This window comes from Micropterus salmoides, unplaced genomic scaffold (assembly GCF_014851395.1).
Source record: "Micropterus salmoides isolate LMB-PRFRI ecotype aquatic unplaced genomic scaffold, ASM1485139v1 Ms_hic_scaffold_10, whole genome shotgun sequence".
Taxonomy (NCBI): domain Eukaryota; kingdom Metazoa; phylum Chordata; class Actinopteri; order Centrarchiformes; family Centrarchidae; genus Micropterus; species Micropterus salmoides.
The window spans coordinates 8,990,978-9,015,625 of NW_024040041.1; the positions used below are offsets into that span (position 1 = coordinate 8,990,978).

The following is a 24,648-nucleotide window of genomic DNA, read 5'->3' on the forward strand; positions in this document are numbered from 1 at the left end:
AAAAGAAAATACAAAAATCGGTGCTTTCCTTAACGTTATAAAGTTCTTTTGTTTACAGCACTTAGGCCAAACAAATAAAAAAACGCCTATACTGTTTGTTTTGGTGTCATTCAGGGCCGCTGTTTCTCTCTTCTGCTATCTGTGTTTCAACTAACTCTCAGAAGTGCAACCACACAGGCAGATGCAAGACACAAGCTCATTGAAGACTTCGTGGCTGTGTGGGCGGAGTCTAGATATTCAATTAGAAAAAAAATGAAAAAGCTACGTTCGGTCAAGCTTTGTAAACAACGAGGGGTGTTTCCCTCAGTCAGACCCACTTATTACCGTGGTGTGTCCGAGCAGCATTTGGAGGCTGTCCTGCAGAAGAACCGTGGGAAGAAATGATCAGTTATCAAGTAATAACCTATTTAATAGGAAACAATTCACAAAACATGTATTGTAAATTGTTCCCATAAATAACTGCACATACATTTGAATATTTCTATATGCAAATTTGCATAATACACGGAATTAATTCAATATTTGTGAATAATGGTGAAATTGTATTCATCCACCCAATGATCACACACATTGTCAGATGACAAAATGTGCTTCAATTAGAAAAACACAAATATCAGAAAAATTAAAACGGAAAACATGGAATTTGAGGAAACAATACAAAGGAATCTGGAAAAAATATAAGGATTTCATAGGACCCTAAAAAAGTAATTGATGTTCTACACTGGTTGTTTTGTAAAGCTTGTGTCAGTTTTCTCACCATGGCTCCCACTCCGTAAGCAGCAGCAGCTGGAGTTAAAGCATGGTAGGGATCTGTAGTGTACACCCGGCCATAACTACAACACAAACACAACATACAAGAAATTACTCATGAGTTTAAAAAAGGCCACTTCTGCCAAAGGTTTCACAATATTCCACTCATCTACAGGTCGTACTGAGAATCTGGTAGCAAGTAAACATGGATGTCAATAAAGCGGGTTTCAAACTTAACCAGCAAGTTTGCACTTGTGTTAAATTCAGGGTTTTGTGGTTTCTTACATGCAACTGGCACAAATTGCTTCTCCAGAAGGCACATTTAAAGATCCTGTTTTTTAAATTAACTATCAAGAGCAGATGCGGTTTCATACATTGAATTTATGAAGAATGTTTAATCATTTAATCACATTAATTTGGCTCCCTGTCTGACCATGGTGCCGTTCAGGTAGATTTCACACTGCATCTAATCTTCTCTAAGATACAGGATTACATTTTCATGGTTAAAGTCGTGCTGGCTTTCGCTATTATATCACCAATTTGTACTCATCCATTAGTACTGTGTTATTAACCATAAATGTCCTTGTACATCCCCAAATTCAGTAATGTTTCTATCTGTGTACGGTACTCATCCTGGGGCCTCTGGTTCCTCTTTAGATGATCCTCAGCCAATTAGTACTACTAAAAATAAATAAAAACTCTGCCTTGTATCTGACACACCATCTTTACAGTTCTGTTGTACAGTGAGGGGTGTGTGTGTGTGTGTATCTATTTGTTGATGTGTGTCCTGGGTTGACCTCACCTGTCACTGTAGGCGGCAGCTGCAGCGGTTGCACCGGTTACGGCCGCGGGCTGGGCATAGCGATAGGCAGCGGCAGCGGCGGCAGCAGCAGCAGGGTAGCCTCCCTAGAGAGACACACACACACACACACACACACGAACTAAATCACATGCATCTGAGGAAGAAGACACCTGAGGTATGGGGGAAGGGGGCTGCCATATGGAGAAAGAATATATTGACATTTAGAAAAAGAAATATATGTAAACATTTGTGATTACCTGCAAAAAAAGTATTTTCTAGATATTTTTGAATACATTCTGTAGATATTAGTGTGATTACTATATATTTTTACATGTCTTAACAATTAAAAGAAAAATATAGCATATTAATCATTATTATATTTTAAGTTTAGAAATACTTTTAAGTTCCTTGTGTTCAGTAAATCTTTCCCCAATATTTAGAGTAACATTTACTTGTCATTTATGTATAGTATCTTACAAAAGTGAGTACACCCCTCACATTGTTGTAAATATTTGATTATATATTTTCATGTGACAACACTAAAGATATGACACTTGGCTACAATCTAAAGTAATGAGTGGACAGCTATAGAAGCTGTACACTCAAAATAACACATCACACAGCCATTAATGTCTAAACCGATGCCAACAAAAGTGAGAACACCCCTAAGTGAAAATGTCCAAATTGGGCCCAAAGTGTCAATATTATGTGTGGCCACCATTATTTTCCAGCACTGCCTTAACCCTCATGGCATGGAGTTCACCAGAGCTTCACAGGTTGCCACCCCTCCATGACGACATCACTGAGCTGGTGGATGTTAGGGACCTTGCGTTCCTCCACCTTCCGTTTGAAGATGCCCCACAGATGCTCAGTAGGGTTTAGGTCTGCAGACATGGTCGGCCAGTCCATCACCTTTACCCTCAGCTTCTTTAGCAAGGCAGTGGTCGTCTTGGAGGTGTGTTTGGGGTCATTATCATGTTGGAATACTGTCCTGTGGACAGTATGTCCCGCTCTGCTTCAGTATGTCACAGTACATGTTGGCGTTCACGGTTCCCTCAATGAACTGTAGCTCCCCAGTGCCGGCAGCACTCATGCAGCCCCAGACCAGGACACTCCCCCCACTATGCTTGACTGTAGGCAAGACACACTTGTCTTTGTACTCCTCACCTGGTATCGCAAAACACACATGCTTGACACCATCTGAACCAAATAAGTTTATCTTGGTCTCATCAGACCACAGGACATGGTTCCAGTTATCCATGTCCGTAGTCTGCTTGCTTGGATATGACATTGAGCATGTGAACTCAACTTCTTTGGTCAACCATGGTGAGGCCTGTTCTGAGTGGAGGCTGTCCTGCTGAACTGCTGAATGGTCTTGGCCACCGTGCTGCAGCTCAGTTTCAGGGTCTTGGCAGTCTTCTTATAGCCCAGGCCATCTTTATGTAGAGCAACCATTCTTTTTTTCAGATCCTCAGAGTTCTTTGCCATGAGGTGCCATGTTGAACTTCCAGTGACCAGTATGAGGGATTGTGAGAGCGATAACACCAAATTTAACACACCTGCTCCCCATTCACACCGGGGAGGGAAAATGGCTAATTGGGCCCAATTTGGACATTTTCACTTAGGGGTGTTCTCATTTTTGTTGCCAGTGGTTTAGACATTAATGGCATTAATAGTGTTTTGTGTTATTTTGAGGGGACAGCAAATTTACACTGTTATACAAGCTGTACACTCACTACCTTACATTGTAGCAAAGTGTCATTTCTTCAGTGTTGTCACATGAAAAGATATAAAAATATTTACTAATATTTAAAATATTTACATACAATAATGTGAGGGGTGTACTCACTTTTGTGAGATACCGTATATACATTCACAAATGAGATAAAGTATGGGTCAATATATTGCATTTCTATATGGGGAAAGGAGGAGAGGGTGTGGAGGTGGGACAAGAGTGCTTTATCAGTGAGACAGAAAGAGGAAATTGGACTGTCAGGGTTGAGTTAGATTGTATTATTTCACCACTACGGGAGATGGGGAGGTAAAAACAGTGGAAGACAAAATGTTCGCACAGTTGAGGCTATATAGAAACCTTATTGTCTTGTCAGGACAGAAGATTAAAGGATATGTCAAGAGAACAGCTACAGCTTAAGGACACATAAGGTGACTAGAGTCAGAGGTTCTAGTGGAGACATGTATGACAAAAACAACATTTGTTGTTATTATTTGTGTTTTTTCACATGGATTCAGGAGACAGAAAAAACAGAGAGGAAGATGGGGGGTAAAAAAGTCGCACACACAAACACACCCACACAAGCCTATACTGACTAAAAATCATCTCCTCGCACTGAGACTGCATGCATGACCCAAATTACAGTTCAATCCTACTCAAAAAAACAAAAACACACCACCAGTGCATTTGGACCTGATCCGAACAAAGCACAGCAAAGCACAAGAGAAACACCCCAGCATCCTCCGAGACACCAGCAGGACGCAGAGGGGCGAGGAGGGGTGAGAAAAACTGGGTTATTAGCAGGGAGAGAGCAAGGCCTTCTGGGTGAGTGGAGGGTAAGGAGCAGTGATACAGTACATCTGCATGCATCAGCTGATCAGCACATGCTTGAATAATCATAGGAGGAGGGGTACAGGTGGTTAATTCAGGAAGAGACCATGTTCTCTGTTTCAACCCAGGCGAACATTAACTGGACCTTTCCTCCAATTGTAAAGAAATTATGTAAGAAACCTTCAGTTTAGCATAAACCATCACGGTTGAGTCCAATTTTACAGTATGAGCTGACAATCTGTACCCCACCCCCTTTTGTGCTTGGGAAAAGTAGGTGTAATTTTTGGTGACAAGAGACACATTTGAGGATGAGTTTCATTTTCTCCCAAAACTGGCTGACCAGACAAAAGCGACCAGGTCCTTTTTTGAACAAACTGGTAGGCACAAACAATTTAGTAGTTTAGTAGACAGACAAACAAACAAAGCTCTTCCCCACAATCGTAGTTAGTAGAAAAATAATGAGAGATTCAAAGCAGTGGTCTTTTTTTTCTCTTCACTTTTTTAAACAACTTAAAGAAAACATGTTCCAGATCAGATCAGAAGATGATTCATAAGATCAGAGGAGGTAGTAAAAACATTGCACACTGTGGGTTTGGTGTTGAGTTGACCCTACCTGAGGCAATCTGGGACTAAGGACTGAGTCCTGAAACACTAGTCTATAGAGAGAACAGAAACAACCGTCGTCAACCTGGATACACATACACACTCTCGCTCATGCGCTCACACACTCGTACACTGACACACGCTACCGCATCCGCACACAGAGCAGCCTGTAGAGTGGTGTTAGAGACCCTTGAGCCTATAATTAAGATTTTGGGGCTCTCCATTTGATTTTTTTGATTTGATTTTTTAAATCAATACGACATATTTTGACCCACACTGTGTTAAAGATGTATAGTAAAGGACATTCCGAGGCACAAACCACCTTTCACATTTGTTACAAGTGGTGTGCTGTGCTTTGAAGCCGTTCTTCACTGTGGGCTCATTCACCTTTACGCAGGCAGCTCTGTGCAGCGCATGAGCGGACGCACATGCAGAATCACCCCCAGGAGGAAAAAGAGCAGGAGAAAGCCGTGAGGGGAGGGACATAGATGGTGTGTCGGTGGGAGGTGAGTTTACTTACATATAAGTCTGCAGCTCCGTAAAACCCATCCTGATACACCACACTGAGAGGAGGAAACGGGAGAGAGACAGAGAGGGGAAGAGGAGTAGGAAGGTGTGGTGGAGGGGGTGCAAATGGAGTGGTGCACAGACCCAAAACCAGAGTGGCAAAAACACAGCACAAACAAAAGAGGGGACAGGAAGAGAAGGAGAGAAAGAGAGAGAGAAAGAAAAAGTAGTTATTTCACACCCATGCAGCATGCAGAGGAAATTCAACTTCCATATAAGCTCCACGACTGAAACCAAAAACATTAAACAATAGACTCCTTTGGCTAATAGATAAAAGTTCAGTGAACTGAAAAAAAGACCATAAACTGCTACGGTTGCCTAGCTGCCTGAAAATCAAGGCAGTGAGGTGCAGTTTTCAGTGGAGCAGATATGGAGAGTGTTTTTCCTGCAGCGCCCTATTTCATCTTGTTTAGCTTAATTTGAATGTCATCATTGTACACAGCCACATGGCCATTAATCAATCAATTCTGCTTTGATCTGAATATCAGAGCAGTCACAACGCCATTAGCCAATCATCACAGCACAGCAACGACATGCACAGTACACATTCTGAGGGGACAAAAAAAACCAAATAAACAAAAACACATCTCGTGAATAATTCGGAGCAAATGTGTGTGCAGGGCGACTGCTTCTGCATAATGACTGCATGTGGTTTGTGTGTGTTTATTCAAATCTGCTGATGGTGGTATCTGTGTGGTTATTCAAATGAACCTTCAATGGTGCAATCCCATCAGTGCGTCATACTCTACTGAACAGCTTGTGAACTGACTGACACTGTGCCAGTTGGACTGCTGCAGAGAGTGAAGTGTGAATGGTGTTTGAGCGTGAGGCGTGTATGAGCACAGCTGTGTTAAACCGAGACCTGCTCAAACAGAATTTAGAAAATTATTCTGAAAACAGCATTCACGAGATGATCCTCGATAGGTTTACTGGGCACTAAACAAAACAACTGATCTTGACTTTTGTCTCTCTAAAATGCGTTAGATGAAACACATCCAGCGGATCTGGATGTGAAGTCAACAACTCTCGTTTTTAAGCGACGTGTCATTCTTACCCAGGGTAGGCAGGGATGGCAGGCTGAGGCACAGCAGCCCGCACAGCACTGTAGACGGGCCGGCCTCGGCCCCTGAGGTGGGCACCGCGAAACGCTGCCGCTGCTGTAGTGGCGGCTGCTGCTGCTGAAGGGTAGGGAAACCCTGGGACTGAAGGGAGAAGAGGAGGAAGGACAAAAAAGGGCAAGGAAGGAGGTAAAGAGAAAAGATTGAGAGACAGCAGAGGATTCAGCAGGCAGGAAAAGGACAATGTGATTACAAAAAATTGGCAGTGGGATGAATTAAAGGAGAAAAGAAAGAGCAAAGAGAGAAGGGGAAAAATCCAACTATAGCCTTGAGGGCTTGATATCAATTAAAGTGTCAGTGAGGAGAAGTGCTAGGCAAGCAGTGCATTAATATAAATTAAAGATTAGAATGTGACCAAAATTTAAAAGCAGGCCACAGAGACAGATTTTATCGCAGGTAAAGGAGATGGAGAGCGGCCTTACCTGCGTAGAGCTCTGGTCCGTACACGGCCCCCACCATAGGACTCAATTTCCACCCTGCTGATAGTCACACAGAGAAGAACAGGGGCAAGCAATTACTATGGGCAGTTTATAAAGAGTGCAGCAGGCACGTATGTAGCACGTATGTAGAAGTACCTGCTGCATTTTATACACACATTTCACTACACAATTAGTGCTGTTGGGTAGTTGGGTTTCTTAAAGGCCAGTTTTACCAATTAAAATGTGATAAAGACACAAAAGAGACAACGGTTAATTCTAAAAATGTACTGTACTGGCTGTCGAAGCTGTCCAACAGAGCGCTTCCTTTTTTTCCATTCTGCAGGACTTTCTCCAAACCAAACAAGAAGTTGTAATGAGGGAATAATGGAAACAAACAGCAAATGCTGCTGAGCTATCGCCATGTTAATCAACTGAACTGAGGTGAAGCATCCCAGACCCTGGATTCAGCTTTGACTGCACTTTTTGCAAACAGACGGTATGAGTGAGCAAAGCCATGACAGAGGAATAGTAAGGATGCTGGACGACCTGGGCAGATAGAGCAGGTCAACATTGGCAAAACTTTACTTTAGCATTTATAAGCAGTAAATAAACATCTACCAAAGGATTGGGAACACACAATAATGTTGGAAGCAACATTGTAAAACACAGTTGCGATAACGCAAAATATGTTTTCATAGGAGATGTTGTAATTGCTGCCAAATACTACATATTAATAAACACTTGAGTTGAGTGAGTTATACACCATTGAATAATTGTTTTGTACATTACTCAGAAATAAAAAAAATAGGGGGGACTTCAGGTAAAATGTTACCTGTTGTGTTAGTTGAGTTAAGCCAACATTCAAGTCACTGACAAAGTGCATAAATTCTACAAGTCAGTCTTAGTAAACAAGTTTAACAAGTATTTACTTATAAAATTTTTTCAAGGCCCAGGTATAATGCTGACTTTAAGAAGATTCTCAAAGCCATAGTCCTTGGCTCTTTTTCACATTTATGTTTTATTTCATTAAGCCCACTTTGTTACACAATATTTTTATAAAAGATTCTTATCATCAACATCTCTGTTTCTTGCATTCCTTGCTGTTAGTTCACCTGTAAAGCATGTGAGCTCAATCTGAAAGCTAACTGATGTCGTGGCTGGTAGGTGGTAGCAAAAATAATAATAACTAAGATAAACTGCATGAAATTGGTTTGCTGACGGCCTTACATAATGTGGTCTGCAGGGAGGCAACACTGAGGCTGTATTGTGTGCTTCACCCTGCCTACGTCTGCCTCTCCCTGTGTCCCTATGCTGTTTGGATTATTAGGAGGGCCACGGTTCACTGTTAGTGTGTGTCAGTGTGGTTGTTACCATAAGGCAGTGTGCTGAGAGCCTCTCCGTTAGGGTAGGGGCTGACCATTTTCTTGTTAGTCATCACCCTGGCGGTGGCGTTATTCACCTGGGGATGGAGGAGCAGACGGTCAAAGACACAGACACAAAAACAGAGTATCAGATCACAAGGGCAAGGCTGATTTTACTTATTTATTTTTATATATATGTGTTTAAAGTTGAATTACAAACATGTCTGCTGTGCTGGTATTATGCTTGCCCCTTTTTCTACATCTTGGTGCATCTCTGGAGGTGTTATTACTGTTCCCAGGTCATTAAAAGTGAATACTGTTGTCATTTGGAGTGGATATTTTTCCACAATCATTCTGCCCTACATAATTATTCTGTTACATAACCTTGTTTTTATTGTGAAATTACACTCTTTGAAGGCGTAAAAGCTGGCTTATAGTTAAATGCTGACACATCAACCACATGGATGTCACAATGCAACAACATCTTCTTGAAGGATTATTTTCTGGTAACAAATTCAGTTTCTTTCTGTTGATGTCATGTAAAATACTGCGCACACATCTTCTTGTACTACTTCTGCCGAATGAAAAAAGAAAGAAAAGATGTAACCAAATCAACTGTCTAAAACGTAGGTTACTGTTATACTTTACCAGTGCGCACAGTGTGGAAGGATTTTACTTGTGTAGTGTCTGAGTTGTATAAAAGTGGGTGGGGACTGTTATGGGGGATTTTTAGTCATCATGCAATTAAAAAGCGAGTTGCCCAGTAGAGATCTGGTGATTCATTACGAAGACATATAAGGGCTGCCATGGATGTTGCTGCTGTGACTACACATAAAAGGGTGGGGGTGAAGGCACAGCAAAAGAAACTGAGCTTTTATGGCATGCAAAGGTGAAAGTATTGTGGGGGTTTTTATTTTTTTTTTGGTGTGTGTGCATGTTCTGTTCATGCTGGGTGACATTTCAGTCTAATGCTCAGGCTTTCAATCCAAGATGGCTGATAATCTCCTTTCTGAGCTTCAAAGGCTCACACTCCGGTCCCTTGATCTATGCTCATCTTCCTTTGATGGGCTTTAAGAGAAGGAGATTGTGGCTCTGTGTAATAACCCATACTGTCAGAGTGTGCTGCCGGAGCTCTACATCTGACTGTGTGGAGAGCTAAAGATTAATGACCTTTTGGCTAGATGAGGGGAGAGTGTGCGCTTGTGAGACAAAGACGGAGAGAGACAGACAGACTGAGGAATGAGAGAGCTTGTGTGCGGACACACGCTGCAATCCCATTTAGGAGACCATTAAGGCCTAGACTGCCATTCGCGTTGCCTCTCTCAGTGAGTCATGTTCTTATCTGCTGGGCTTCATTCAAATGGAAATGAGGTTTACCTCATTTTTCCCTCATTGCAAATGACAAGGTCAGCGTCAAATGATTCAATTAGCCTAGCCTGGCTAGCTATCTGACGCAACTCTCAGCGGGTGTCTGAGTGGAGACATTTTGAAATGTAAAATCGAGTTAATGAATCAAATAAATGTCAAAATGTTTTTGTGTCACAGTGAAATTTTGTCCGGATTATGTTGACTAATAACAGTTAATCATAATGTAGAGTTTAGCCTAATGCTGTGTGTGTGTGTGTGTGTGTGTGTGTGTGTGTGTGTGTGTGTGTGTGTGTGTGTGTGTGTGTATATACACACAGTATACCTGTTTTTGTGTCAGGTATAATCAATGAAATTGGGTAAGCGGTTGACAGGAACACATGCAAATCAACAGAATACGGAAGGCAAATCTCAACGTGTTAATAATAATTAAACATTCAGCCTTTCCCATCCCACTGTTGCCCCCCCCCCAGTCCAGCCTGAACAACAAACCCGAACAAAATGAAGTCACATTTCCATATGAAACCAAACTTGTGGGGTTTACATACCTAAAAAGAAATATAAAAAAATACAAGGGAGAGAAAGAGGGGGTGCAAATACATTTGTTTGACAAAATTAATAATCATATAAACACAGAAATTACACGCAGCCAAATATGGGCGCATCACATGACCAAGAGTGAGTAACAAACCAAAAAAAGTAAAAATTCAGCCAATCAGCAAGCGTCGGGTGCAGCATAGAGACCAATCAAAACAATCGCAGCACTCCCACATCGAACACATACCAGACAAAGATGGGACAGATAAGTTAAGAGGAAGGGATGCAAGTGAGAAGTAAAGAGACAGAGCCAGTCCATTTACAAAAAAAACAGGAGAACGTAAAGATGGAGAGAAGAGAAAAGAGAAAAAAAAAAAGGGAGAAAGTTTACATGAGCAACACAAACAAAAAACAAACTAATAACAATTACTGTTTAAAACAAAAACATATATCCCAAGGTGCATCATTCAGATAAAGCAATTAGATTTGGTGACCATTCTCCTGAAAATCTCATTATATGTGGTGGGTTGAGAAACAGAGCCCCAAAGGATGGAGGAAACAGAGAGAGGGAGAGCGAGAGAGAGATAGAAAGAGAGAGCAATCCTCATTCCCAAAAAAGGAGAGAAATAAAATAAACATGAGACACTATGCCAGGCATTAAACTGTATGTCACAAACTAAGACCAGTACACTATGACTACGACTACTACTACTACTACAACTACTAGTACACAGACAATCCACTACAAGAAAACCAAACCAAAAGAGAAAAACAAGATGGCAGCATAATAGAGACCCAAAAAACAGTAAACCCCATATCGGTTTAGAAATGCATATGGTTACACAACACCGGCTGGTTTGATAAGGGACCTCATCTGAAGCAGCATGGTTTCTACACAGACTTTTTGTTTTTACATAAATACTCAAAAGATCCCCAAATGAACAGATCCAGTTTCATTTTTAATGGCACTGCATCCTTTAACTGTCTGCAATGTGCCAGGATGCTACACATTAGCTCAAAGTCTGGATAAGCTCTTTACCTAAATCTGCGGGGTCTTAACGCACTTTTTTCAAATTCACTATGTGTCCAATTGGCTAACATTTGACAAACGCACACTATGCTGGAAGCAGGTAGGTCAATGGAATAAAGAAATTCAAAACCAGAGCAGCGTTATTTGCCCTTCAGCTCGGGGTCTGCATTCACTCAAAGCAATCATAGGCAGCAACAGGGAGCAAAGCTTCATATCATTTCTGTTGATTTTTTTAAAATATTAATCAAGAAAATTAAAACTACATACATTGAATCCAATGGAGAATTAATCAGATGGATTGTGGACAGCCGTGTCATTGCATAGAGGAGGGTGATTACATTCGGTCATTCCCAGTGAGGTGTTAATGACATGGTGGGGGACGGGCATGTGGAGAAATTATTACTGCTAAAAGATCCAATCTGTTGAGAGATGCGGTGTCCGTCTGTCTGTGTGTGTGCCTGTGATACCGTGTTGTGCACTGTAACATTACATAACAGCAACAGCTTTCTAGGGCATTACACCGCGTGGACCTATCACATACAAATCGTTTGATAAATGGAAATGCAAAGACTGATGTTATAATTTCACAGCATACTGTACATACTACTGTATCAAATGCCCGTTTCAGGGGTGGGGTGGGAAGGGGATCAGTTCAGTGATAGATGTTTGTACACAACTTACCGTTGCCGTAGAAACAGCGAGTGGTTACCGTGGAGACTGACAACAACACACAGAAGTCGTCAGGGAAACAGAAAAAATATAATAAATAAAGGAACAAATAATCCCAGTAACAAAAGAAACCTAAATGTCCCCCCCCCGCCCCCCCCTTGCCCCGTGTGAAATAAAAACCTGACAGCAGCAGTGTTACAGCTCAGAACAGAATATATGAGAAAGAGGAAAGGGAGAACAGGGAGAGGGGACGCCAACTCTTAGTGCTTAACGGAGCTCTGAGCATCATCACAATAATCAGAAGGCGTTCTGTGCTCTAGAGTATAAAAACGACTGTAAGGGAGAATAGAAATTTGGGACAACCTTGCCATAACCCCAAAAAATAGCCTTCTGAACGTACAACGAGGGAGTGAAATGCAGAGATGAAACTTCCAAGGAAGAGTCAGAAGAGCAGCTACAAATGCACAAATACCCTCCATCATAAGAGCGGAATAGTAAAGGTTGGTTAAACGCTGGCTGGGTCTCATAGTCAAAAAGGACAAGTTGAGGTATTTTGCAAGAAATGACTCATTCTTGAGTGGTAAAGTTACGCCACAACAGAAGAGTGTGTGTTTGGAAATTGGTCGTAGGGTAGAGTGGCTATAATTTCCTGTCTTAACAGACACCACAAAAAAAACAAAAAAACAAACATCCTAAAGGTTGTATGATAGTCAAACAATGAAAATAAAGACAGAAAACTGAAAAGAAAATAGATGACAATAAATGGAAACAAAACCAGGCATAGATGATTGCAAAAAAAAAAAAAAAAAAAAAAAAAAAAAAAAAAAGATTATTATAGTAAGAAAAACAGCTATAGAATATTTTCAAATTAAAGAAAAACTTGACTGGCAACAAGAGAATGAAGGGATAAGGAAGAGAGAGAATGGAGCCGACATAAAGAAAGACAGAGGGTTGGGAAAGGGCAAAGTACAAACTCTCTTTCCCTTTTTCCTTCAACCTTTCCCCCCCCTACATTTTCACTCAGGTACAAAGCAAACACATGGATACTCACACATTTCATTCATTAACCATTTCTGGGGCAGGTCATGCAGGAACCGAAAGTTCCAATAACAAAACAGGACAGGTCAAGCCGGGGAGGGGAGGGAGGAGGGTCATCTATGAAACTGGGACACAAGGAGCTGGTGAGCCTTCACCTCAGGCCATCGACCATCCAGCAACTCACAGTCAAGTTCTTACCAATTCAAACTCTCGCAGTACAAATGATGCTGCTCAATAAAGTCATCCAAAAGGTTCATAATGTTTATGGAAAGGCCAAAGTGAGCTGAAGGCCAACTGTGTCCCATTGAAGTGGAGGTGTGTGGTGGCAGCATCGGTTGGTGAGAGTGTGCATGGTCAGGCATGCAGAACCACAGCCACAACTTTTCTCATCCTTTTCACTGCACATATCCATGCATTGATGATGACGCTCAATAGTTTGCCCCCCTTAGCATGCAGAGCTTCACCACTTGTGACACACACACACACACGCACACCCCTCAGCTATTCTGCGCTATTGTGTTCAAATGTCCGACTAAAACTCTGCGCTGCGGAGGAGCCATCGCTTCCTGTGACACTCCAGCCACAGATCAAACACACAACCTTAGAGTACAGGAGTTAGTGAATGGATGTCTATAGGGTTTAGCATGGTCTCTGTGCCCGTCTGTGCAACCATCTCCGCTGCAACCACTGAACAAACTGCTGCATTTTTGTCCTCGTCGTAACCCTTCCACACTGTAGTTGGCACGGTCAATAAATCGACAGACAGCTACCCAGACATAAAAGAAGATAAACCTGCAGACTCTTTTGTAAAATGGTGATTGTTTGGTGCAAATCGAAAAACTGTTCACTGCAGTCTCTTTATTGTGTCTTGCATTCCCAAAAATGGAACAATGAAATTATTACTGTTGTAATAGCCAGCATGCGAACTGTCACCTGCTGAGAAACAGGTGAAGAAATATTAAAAGTGTGTTACCTGGACTAAAGAGGCACAACGACATAAACGTAATGATTCCCTGATCGAGGTTTGCATCTGCACAAATGAGACCATGCAGGGACCCTAATGGACTTCCTGTACAGCCAGGAATTGCAGCACAAGAGTGTAATCTGTGACTAAATGGTTTGGTTTTTCTATCATTAGCTTTGTAGGGTTGTCCTACAGTCAAAGTAACACAAGCCAATGACAGTGAAAAACTGCCCGAGGCAGAAAGATGTTATGAGCCAGGAGCATTTGGGCTAACCACTTACGTTAGAGCCATAGACTGTATTTAAATATAGATGATATGTCTCCACTTCCTCACACTGTACAAAAATTAAACCAAAATATCCTGGATAAAGCCGATGCCATCTGGCGACATCATTTGGAGTCTGCGCAGTAATGATCGCTGTTGGATCCACAGTATCGAGGACCCACCTATGCACCCGTCTGACTCAATCATGAGCAGGTCCAGCTGTCAATCATGATGTGAAACCTCCTTTCTAGAGTATCAAATAACTAAACTTAAGAGAAGAATGAACACTTGAATTTACATTAAACATGATAAGAACTACCTAAATTTAGTTTGGCCCATGTCCCATCTGCTAACATGGAGGGGAGCGGGGTTTATGACCTATAACCAGCCACCAGTGGCTGATGGAGAAGTTTTGTCTTCACTTTTGTGGAGCTGTCATGTCGTCCAACTTTATATACAGTCTATGGTTAGAGCATACGCACAATAACAGAGAGCCATGAGTGGCCTCAGATGCACTGAGGTGTGTATGTTTTTGAGTGCATACCAGGAAACACAGCGTCACACCTATATATAGGTCTATAGGACTCTATATATAGAATCAATGGTGATGACATGGGATCACAGAGAAGCAGGTAGAGACAAAGTGAATTGTAGTTGGGCCACTTACATGGATACATTGGAAGCGCACAGGAAATTGACTTCTTCAAAGCGCAGAGTTTTATTCCAGACAAAGACAAGTACAGTATAACTTTAAGCACATAAATTCTCTTTCTATTTAATGTAGGCTACATACATGCACACTATGGGCGGCTAAGCCAAGAGAATAACTACTAACCAACTCCCACTGGCATGCACCAAGAATAAGAAATATCAGCACTCGTGTTAAGGACAGCAAACCTTTATTTATCACTCAAATCAAACTTACTCTGAAAACTAAGAATTCAGCTTTTCAATGAGTGGAACAAGACTATAAGGCACCCAGGTGCAACTGATATCATGCTAACTGAACAAGTCAGTCAACAGTCCCACCACTAAAACTACTTCAACAAATAGCCAGACAGAATAAACATGCAAGAAAACACATCCAGCTGTCTGCAGTACTGCCTCATTTCATTATTAATATACCAACCATGCACACTTAGGCTACATCAACTTCACTCATGCCAGTGGATAGCAGTAAACTGCAGGGTCACACACAATAAGAGTTAAATATTTATATATAACAATGGTATATAGTAGGCCTATATTTCAGAGTTTATGAATTATCAAAGCTATATTTCACAATCTTTATCTCTGAAATCATAGTTCAACAAACTCTGAAATGATATGACCAATTAAAGCAAGAGTAACACGGCAACATCTGCAGGAAGGGAGAACCGCCAGACAGCATTGCCTCAAATAGAAATGTCCGGCCCTTTCTCCTCAGATGAAAGAATGTATAAACACAAATCCATGATTTGTCCCGCGCCAGCCTTCTGTCTCTTCAAGCCCATGCACCATAAACAGACAGACTCTACTACAGACTCCTGCCGCTGACCCCACCATGCAGCTGATACATGACTCGCTACAGCCCAACACCACTACAAGTACAACAGAAAACATGCAAAGTGACAAAAGGCAAACTGCTCGCTGATTAATAAGAGTGACTGATATCATGCAAAACTTGGTTGGAAAAACAGAATCAAGTTAAAGCAATGCCGAGGACGACACAGGTTGTAGACTGAACACAAGGGCGAGACTGATGCGGGGTAAACTGGCTCCATCAGTATCCTTTCAGCTTGCTGATTGACTGAAGGTGGAGGTGGCGGAGGGAGTATGTTGTACCAGTGGATGCAGGTGGCTGTCTTTCATTCTTGACCACACTGCAGCAGAACTGAGAGTACAGAACTAAAAAAGGGTCTAGCCAGCCTCATCCATCATGCAGGAACTGACTCACACACACCCACGCCCACACATACAAGGAAAACACCACAGTAAGCCCATGCAGAAATCCTGGCTTACAGTGGCTTGGGTCAAGAGATCCAATATGGGCAACTGGCTGATTGAAACCACAATTAAAATAAAGAAGAAAAACAGCTTTCAAAAACTCAGCACATGCTTCAGTTCAATCAATATTTAATTAAATCAAAATAAACAACCTGAACGCACACAGACTTTACACACATGAAAAAACTCAAGTACACAGATCTTTGGTAAGAATCCATACTTCCGTAAAGTGAACATGCATCAGTGTTGCTGTGATTCCCAGCATGCTGCTGTTGCACCAGGAGCCATACGCTTGTCACAACCACTTAGCCACAGCACCGGGAGAGGGGAACACAGAAGGATTTCTACACTAGGGAAGAAAATAAGAGCATCTGACAGCAATCTGCCATGCATCATCCTTTCACTGCGTTCCTCTCGTGCCCTCCGGTGCACCTACACAAACATCATTCCAATTGTTGCGGAAAAGGCTGCAACATCAGTGTGGCTACAAGTTGCAAAAAGGTGAAGAGGCAACAGCGTAATGTGAAGAGAAAAAAAAAATGCTGCAGAGGAAAAGTACCCAGCATGCCTTATTTAGTGTTCTTGCACCCCCAATCATTCCCACAACAAAAACTTTTTAAATTTAAAAAATGAAAAACGTTTTGCAGAGGACCAGGGAGTGGTATACCAGTGGGCTGCATCAGAGCATATCACTAAAGGGAGGATGGGAGCTAACTAGCAGTCAGTGATCAAGCAAAATTACGATGGGAATACAGAGAGAAAGAGGAGGAGAAGAAGGGAGAGAGAGAGCGCGAGAGGAAAATTACCTCAATCTTACGACCTTCCACCAGTGTGCCGTGGAGCTTTTCCCTGGCTTTTTCTGCGTCTGCACTGGTCTCAAATGTCACAAAGCCAAAACCCTGTGGTACAAGGCAGAAGTTTAAGTGCTTGGTGAGTGAGGGGCACATCATGGGGGTTTGTCGAGAGAGGAGAATCTGTGAATCCCTGGAACTTGCGGTGCCCTCTCACATTGTTTAATTGGAGTTTTATAACAATATTACACCATGTGGTGTGTTGACACCCCGTCACCAAGTGTCACGTTTCCAAAAAATAAAGCATGCAAAGTTGAAATTACTGTCAGCAGTCAGGAGGAATTTAGTAGTTTCAGAGAATCAAATCTTCTGTACACTTACCTTTGAACCCCTCTCATTGAAAATTATCTCTACATCCAGAATCTTCCCAAATTGCTGCAAATAAAGTTGAGGGAAGAAATTAGCAAACATATATAAGCAAAGAAAGCAGTCAATTACATGTTTGAGTTGTCTCTGGATGCTTGGCTTAGTTAATACTGCAGAGCAAGAAGCTTCTGATGTTGTGTCAATTACAGCTGCTTTACACTAGGTGTCACTATTATATAAAGACAGCATCCCTCATTTCAATGTTTGTCTTTCTCTCCCTTTGCCTTAAATCTCAGCTCTGTCCTCTTTTTTTCCCCTCTTACTTTGTCGCCCATGCTATCACACTGACACACATAGCAGCCAATTGCCCCCTCGAGCACCAAGAGAACACTCATGAGTGTCTTTCCTTTGTGTTGGTCTGACTCTTTTGTCTGCCTCTAAACCCCGCCCCAAGTGAGCCAGCTCCCTCCGTGGAGGACCCGCGGCGTCTAGACTGATTTATTGATCTAGTTAAAAATGAGGCCCACAACATTCCCAGCTTCTTACCCCAAACATCTGCCTGAGGTCAGGGTCCCGGAAGCGAAAGGGGATGTTTGAGACGTGGAGGCGTTTGGGGGTCCCTTTGGCCTCTGTGGGATCTCCCACAGATCCTCCTGCTCCTGTGCCTCCTGTACCGCACTGCACACCCGCCTCCCCCTGGGACACCTCCTCTGTCTTTCCCTGTGGAGAGAGAGAGAAAAGAAGATGGTGAGGACTGAGGAAGGTGAGAGAGATGGAGGTAAAGGTAATGCAATGGCTTAATATTTATGAGGTTAGCTTAATTATTTTAGCAAATTAAAGCTCTGCTACACTTCTTCTTTTAAATTGTAATGCTAATGAAAACAATTCAGTTCATTAGTGCAATGCAGTTATTTTGTACAGTCTTGATAACAACATGTAATCATTTTAATTTCAGCTTTATGTTATATTAAATATTATGTTTGTATTTATTTTTAATAATGAGACCGCAGTCGAGCAGCAGTGCACTGAGCTAAACGCTAATGTCAGCTTGCTAATATGCTGTTGTTTAGCAGGTATTATGCGTCTTTGTTCACTATCTTAATTTAGCTTGTTTAAATGCTAACATTTACTAATTAGTACCAAACACAAAGTCCAGGTGCTGATGGGAACGTCAATAGTTTTGTAGGTTTTTGGTCGTAAACAGTAGTGGACAAAACATGATGGTGGAGCTATATGTAAAGTGAAGAGATCATCAAAGCTGTTGAAATTCATCCTGTAAGAGGGCGTCACTGACTGTTCCACATTTCATGGCAATCAAAATCAAGAGTATTTAACAAATTTCCTGGAAGTACAAAAATGTCCACCTGCTGCTGGCACTAGTGGGGAAAAAGGGATCATCAAAATCATTAGGATTCATGCCCCGGGGATCATGAATGTTTGTTAAATATTTTATGGCAATCCACCTTATAGTTAGTGAGATATCAAAGTGGTGGAGTGAACGATCGACATTGCCATCTCTACATCCCAACATCAAATTAAAATGACAAATATCTTACAGTTCCCTCACATCTGTAACCCCCCTCCTCTGCATTGGGAGGATGCTAAGCTTGTTTTCCCCGCAAACACCACATGGTGAATACTTCTACCACAAACTATCACACATATCTGACAGACTAGCTAAACGACTACTTAAGGCTTTATAAATCGCACAGTGCTTACGTTGTTATTGTTGGTGGCAGTGGTGGTGGCTCCATTGGCACCAGGCCCTACTTCTGCTGTACCTTGGCCCCCAGCACCAAACATGGCCCCAGGGCCAAACTCTGTCCCTGGTAGCCCGTTTTGAGGAGGGGGTGGAGGGGGGAACGCTGCAAAGGGTGGGGCCACCAGTCCCTCCTGTCCTCCTGTCGAATCCTGAGAGCCCTGCGGCAGCGCGGAGAGGAGAGAAGAGAAGGAGACAGCTTAACATATGTACTCAGAAAGCCTCGTACAGTGGCTGTGGCGTCCTGATGAAGGTAGAACGAGGGGCTAAAATTCTGCCTATTAAATTTCTCTCTTTCACCACTCAGTCACTCCACCATTCCCTCCCTGCTATCCTCTCCCCCTCCCTCTACCTCCATATCTCTGACAGGCATGTGTTTTCAGTCAGCCGACCATGAAATATTTACTGCAAACACATCTATTATTAAGAGTCAAAAAACTTGATACACGGTTTGAGATCCAAACATGCTTATGGCATGGATGGACATGCAGTGAGATAAATACTGCTAACTTTGTCATGTTAACCGTTAACCATTTATAGCTACTGCGGCATTGTGCTCCTGTACATTTGGATTTATTTTAGCAGGCCATCTATAATTCAGAATAACTGTGTATCAGCTGGGACTTTGTTGCCTCAGGTTCTTTTTTTCCAGCACAGTTGCAACAGTATCAGCAGCAGGATCATCTACAAATTCTATATAGCCGTGCTGCTGCTACAACGCATACACCTTTATCTTGTTTGTGTGTGGGGTGACTCTGCAATATTTCTTACTTCCATCATTTCACACGCTCAAGGACATCCTGGACTAAGTTTCACAAGATCCCTTCACAGCAAAGACAGCGTGTAAAAGACAGGGCGACGCCGTGGATGGACAGGGAGATACAGAAAGAAGAGAAAGAAAGGGAGTGGGTTTGGGCACATGGCTGCTCCTTCCACACCAGGCCAGGCACAACGACACACAGCATCCAGCACCATTAACTGGTCTGGTCTCTGCCGTGAGCTGGACCTGGGCTGGGTGAAGCCAAGAGACACTCGGTCTCCAGACGGCCTTTTTAATTAGACGGAGTAACTAAGATGCCACAAAGCAAACGAGCTTGCTCTCTCTCTCTCTCTTTCTCTAATCCTATAGCCAGACTGCTCACTGCAGTGTCGACCGCATTGGCTGTAAACAGCCAGCTGAGGCTAAAAGGCCCATCTGCAAGACAGACAGCTTCTGGGGTCTGGGCCCAACAGATAGAGGAGGCATCAGAGAAGGCTGCATAGACCAAATACAAGATGGAAAAATCTGGGAAACTTGTCTGCTGCCACTCTCATTGTGGTAAGGCTGAATGTATGTTAGGAAGGAAAGTGTGAAAGCTGATTGTGTTTTGCATCCGCTACAGTTTCTGTTACCTAGTGATAAACACAGAGCCACCAAAACCTGTTTAAAGAAGAGCGGATTCATTGGTTAGGCCTTAGCCCAGCCAGGGCTAGGATACAGCAAAGCCTAAGTGTACTTGTCACAGCATGTGAGCTCATAAACATGCAGTAGCCTGTATTCAGCCACTAAAGGGTGTGTCCATAGGCATGTCCCTGCCCAGGGCTGAGTAACACACACACCGAAAGGCAGGGCATGGCAGGGCAGAGGGAACGGAGAGAGAGAGTAAAAGAGTTAGAAAAGAAAGTGACAACAAGTTTAAGTTTGTGATTAGACAGAGATTAGACCTAATCATGTTTTTAACAAGATGCTCATCTACATCTTTAAGTCTCACTGAATGAGAGAGTCAGTCAGAGCTAGTCAGATATTTCATTAACGAGGACGCCATGTCATAAACACTAATCATCTAGTGTTTTTCAGAGACCGCTTCAGGGTGCCAGGAAAGCAGCACTGCCAAGCCTGATCCAACTGGACTAGATGCCATTAAACAATGATCCCATATGACTCGTCATATGAAAAGAAAAAAAAACCTTTAAGGTGTTTTAACATTTAGGCTCCGACTGTAGAGGTTTAAAGATCACTGCCTTCTAAACATGTGGGTTATTTTCATTTGTCATAATTTAGCTAAGCAAGTATAAACAATGACGAAAAGGACGTGCTGATGAGCTAATAAACAGGCAGATGAATGGGAGCTGTCAGTGGATTAAGATCAGAGTTGAGTTAAACAGTACACCCTTAAGTCCACACAGGCATTCCTGACCCGCTGACTAAGGAGCAGCACTGCCCTACATGGCTGCATCATATAGTCAAAAGGAGAAGGGGAGAGAGGAAAAAAGAAATAATGGAAAAAGAAAAGGGGGGCTTAACAGGAGGGGGAAGGGGATTATGGGAAATAATGACACGCTCTATTAGAGTTATGTCTGGTCTGAACCCAAGTTGAATTTTGACGCTGCGAGAGAAGATACAGAACTGGCTGAATATCTGACACATTTAAACAAGCTAGGCTTCGTATTAAAAATAATCACATGAAAAGGAATCTGAGCAAAGCTGAAAACAGAGCAGATCAAGTATCATTGGAAACGCTTTTTAAATCAACAATCTGATGTTACAAATAAAAAAGGAACATCTGTACTAGGACCTATTCATCCGTACTGTTTCACTCTCCCCTTGTGCATGCGCACCCACACACACACACACACACACACACACACAGCAGTTGTGTTACCTGAGACACCATATGTTTTTCCACACACCGAGGATGAGGGGGAGGAGAGGCCTTTTCACAGCAAACCTTTCAAGCGTGCGTCTGTGTCTGTCTGCTGACTTTAGCCTCTAACCACTCTAGTAAAGCACACACCAGCCCCATCAACACAGAATGAACAGCCAAGCGATGATGCTACTGGAGCTCATCAATCATGCAAATTCATAACACCTTGGTGTCTGTAAAGTTGTCTGGCCGAAGATAGAAATACAGCTTTACAGCTTCTTCTCCCTGTGCAATCCTTCTTTTCTTTTCCTGTGGTTGGAGAACTAAGTATGCCTCCCCCCCCTCCCCCCGTCCTAGTCTGCCACGCTTGATGAAAGCCAGAGAGAGCTTTATTTTTTTCTTTCCTTTTAAAACCACTGGCACCCGCCCCTTAAGTCATTCAAAGCTTCTACTGCACTGTGATGTCCATCAAAGCGTAGGCCACAGCCCATCTCCTTATACGGTTGCCCCTGTACAGAAGCTCCCGTCTCTTCTTCCGGACTTTGGGCCAATGAGATTACACATCAGTAGTTCACTGGCTCAGACCCAGAGGACGCATGGATGAAAGATATTTAAATATTTAAAAACATTTTTAATAAAAAAATAGGTTATGTATTCAGTAGCAACATCACTTAGTTGTGGAATAACAAAAGATGATCAGTCGAATAACAGCAAATTCCTCTGCAACGATTTTGATAATCAAATTATGGTTTTAGTAATTTTTAAAGCTTTGGCTAAGATGCCAAACATTTGCTGGTTCCTGCTTTTCAGATATAAGGATGTGATACTTTTCTTCATCATAAATGATAGTAAGCTGTAAATCTTTGGGTTTGGGACTGTTGGTCAGACAAAACAAGACATCTGAAGAAGTCACATTGGGCTGGAAGAAATTATAAGGTAGGTAGGTAGGTACATTTAATTGTCACAATATAAAAAGTTTTATAGTGAAATTTAGTTTTGTAACTCCCTTCTGCTACATAACAGACAATTTAGATTAATACAGAAGCAATTACAAAAATGGTAAACTGAAATAAACTATCAGTGGAGCAGTGCTGAGGATGAACTGGCATTTTTCCCTATTTTACAGGCAAAACGATACATCAGTTAGTTGAGAAAACATAGATGGTGACAACTGAAGCAAGCTTAAAGAACACGTCACAGAAATACAAATTAAATGGATTAAAAACTGTTTTCTTCTTTATCATCAGGCTTAATTCAGTCAGTTACTTGGACTTGATTTTTACATCCCTGTCAGTTGTACATAATTACTAGTTGACTTTTACACTCAAGGAGTTTCCCCTGACCTTTAATCCCGACTGATTTACAGAGGATGCAACATCAGAATGAGCTTTTCACCCTATAAACACCAAGAATCCATAAAACCAATACTAAACTAAGAACAATGGAAATATGCGAATCAACCCAGTGCAGAACATGGTTTGCTGCGCTGCCACTTCCAACTGTTTTATTCCATCCACAAGAAGAACTGTTTAGTAAAATCTTGCATTACTCATTCTGAGTAGGGAATTTGTCCACTGCTGCCACGACTTATGCAGAAGGAGTTTAAATTTAAAAACCCAACTGCAGTGACTTACTGCTGCAATGTAAGCTAGGGTACAGTGTGTGCACAGGTACAACATTACAGTACTGTTTGTCATGCAGGAGTAGGTAACCTGGGAGATACTGCATACATTTAGGGCTCTACTGCACTACATATGTGCATCGCTTGCAATGCGCCTTTCTGTGTGTATGTATGTGCGCTTTGGTGCGAGGTAACATGCGGAGTGTTTTCACACCTCAACCCACTGCATACAGCCTCGGGTAGCAGCAGTTAGAGCAGCATTAGTGTTGGACAATATCATCATGGCTGTATGGGCAGAGGGAGAACAGTTAACCCTGAGGTAGAGAAGTGTCACACAGTGCATTTGGCCACCAATACTGAGGACTCTGCACTTTGTGTCTAGTGCTTAATCTGTGGTAACAGGTGAGACTGTGTTTCCGTTTGTGAGATGGGAAAGCCCGCGTTATCTGTCACTTTCTAATGTGAGAATTGCTCCACACAATGAAATACCCATAATCCCAGCTACACTCCCGCAAACAGACGTGCGCACAGAGCCCTGAGGGTAACAGACTTGGGTGTGGATCCCTTGCAAATTCCTTGAAGGCCTGTTGTCGTACGCTGGCTAACCAAGCAGTCTTGTGGAGAAACTATGGGAGGTGGAACAGTTAGGCAGCCTAAATACTCAGATGCCACTCACTGCCTCGCAAGCTACTCAGTGTAACAGGGGCTTGGCTTGACACCCTTCCTGGCTTGACACCCTTCCTGATGGGCTCAGCAATAAGCAGGAGGGTTAGAGGGATGATACAACACCTCTGGACATCTACAAATACACACAGAGGGACATGTAGATAAGAAGGGAAAATGAGAAGTGGGCTGAATGTGCACACATGTTGTCAGATAACCAGTTATGCAGGCATATTTTTGTTGAACTGTGAAAAAACTGAAATAAAAATGTCCACATTTAATGCTTGTGCGCCATCCTGCTGCAGTGATGACGCCGACTAGATATCGACTAGCCGACTATTAGAAAGACGAGTTTTCAGAATCGACACATCAGCAGACTCATTGTGGAGCCATGTCCACCCCCGACCCACTCCCACAGTGAAAGGCTCCCCACTGTCCCAAGATCACACCCTGTCTGTAACATCTCAAACACAATCAAACATATCTGATATTTTCACTGGAGGTGTCGTCAAGTAAGTGGCTGAGTAAGCTGATTTATCACTCTGAATAATATTAAGATGGAAATTGAAGTAGGTCCGGGTGATATGGTTTGGAGAAAAATCTGGATCTTCATTCCTGCAAAATGCAGCAAGACTAAAAAATGACTGAAAATGTTTCGGCCAACATTTGCAAAACAAAAAAATGGAAGACCTCCACCACCTTCACGGCTGTCATTGTTACGAATATTCAAAAATACAGGCTATGCTTCAGAGCCATTGATGGTCAGTAGCAGATACGTCAACAAAGT

The 24,648-nt window shown here is 42.4% G+C and overlaps 1 protein-coding gene across 10 annotated transcripts in view; it reads right to left on the minus strand.

Moving 5' to 3' along the window:
- Positions 1-24,648, minus strand: part of LOC119884059 (RNA binding protein fox-1 homolog 2-like) — a 48,525-nt gene that overhangs the window by 3,387 nt on the left and 20,490 nt on the right. For 2 of the 10 annotated variants that reach the window (XM_038694530.1, XM_038694564.1), the window contains 11 exons: positions 18,914-19,114; positions 17,741-17,914; positions 17,210-17,263; positions 16,844-16,936; positions 8,194-8,281; positions 6,826-6,882; positions 6,340-6,487; positions 5,239-5,281; positions 1,553-1,656; positions 758-833; positions 325-357 (listed from right to left, as the gene is read on the minus strand). In XM_038694530.1, coding sequence (XP_038550458.1) covers positions 325-357; positions 758-833; positions 1,553-1,656; positions 5,239-5,281; positions 6,340-6,487; positions 6,826-6,882; positions 8,194-8,281; positions 16,844-16,936; positions 17,210-17,263; positions 17,741-17,914; positions 18,914-19,114 — 1,071 coding nt within the window. Of the gene's footprint in view, positions 1-324; positions 358-757; positions 834-1,552; positions 1,657-4,728; positions 4,772-5,238; positions 5,282-6,339; positions 6,488-6,825; positions 6,883-8,193; positions 8,282-16,843; positions 16,937-17,209; positions 17,264-17,740; positions 17,915-18,913; positions 19,115-21,595; positions 21,744-24,648 lie in introns of those variants that run through there. The other 8 variants (XM_038694582.1, XM_038694544.1, XM_038694536.1 and 5 more) reach the window with 8 other exon arrangements.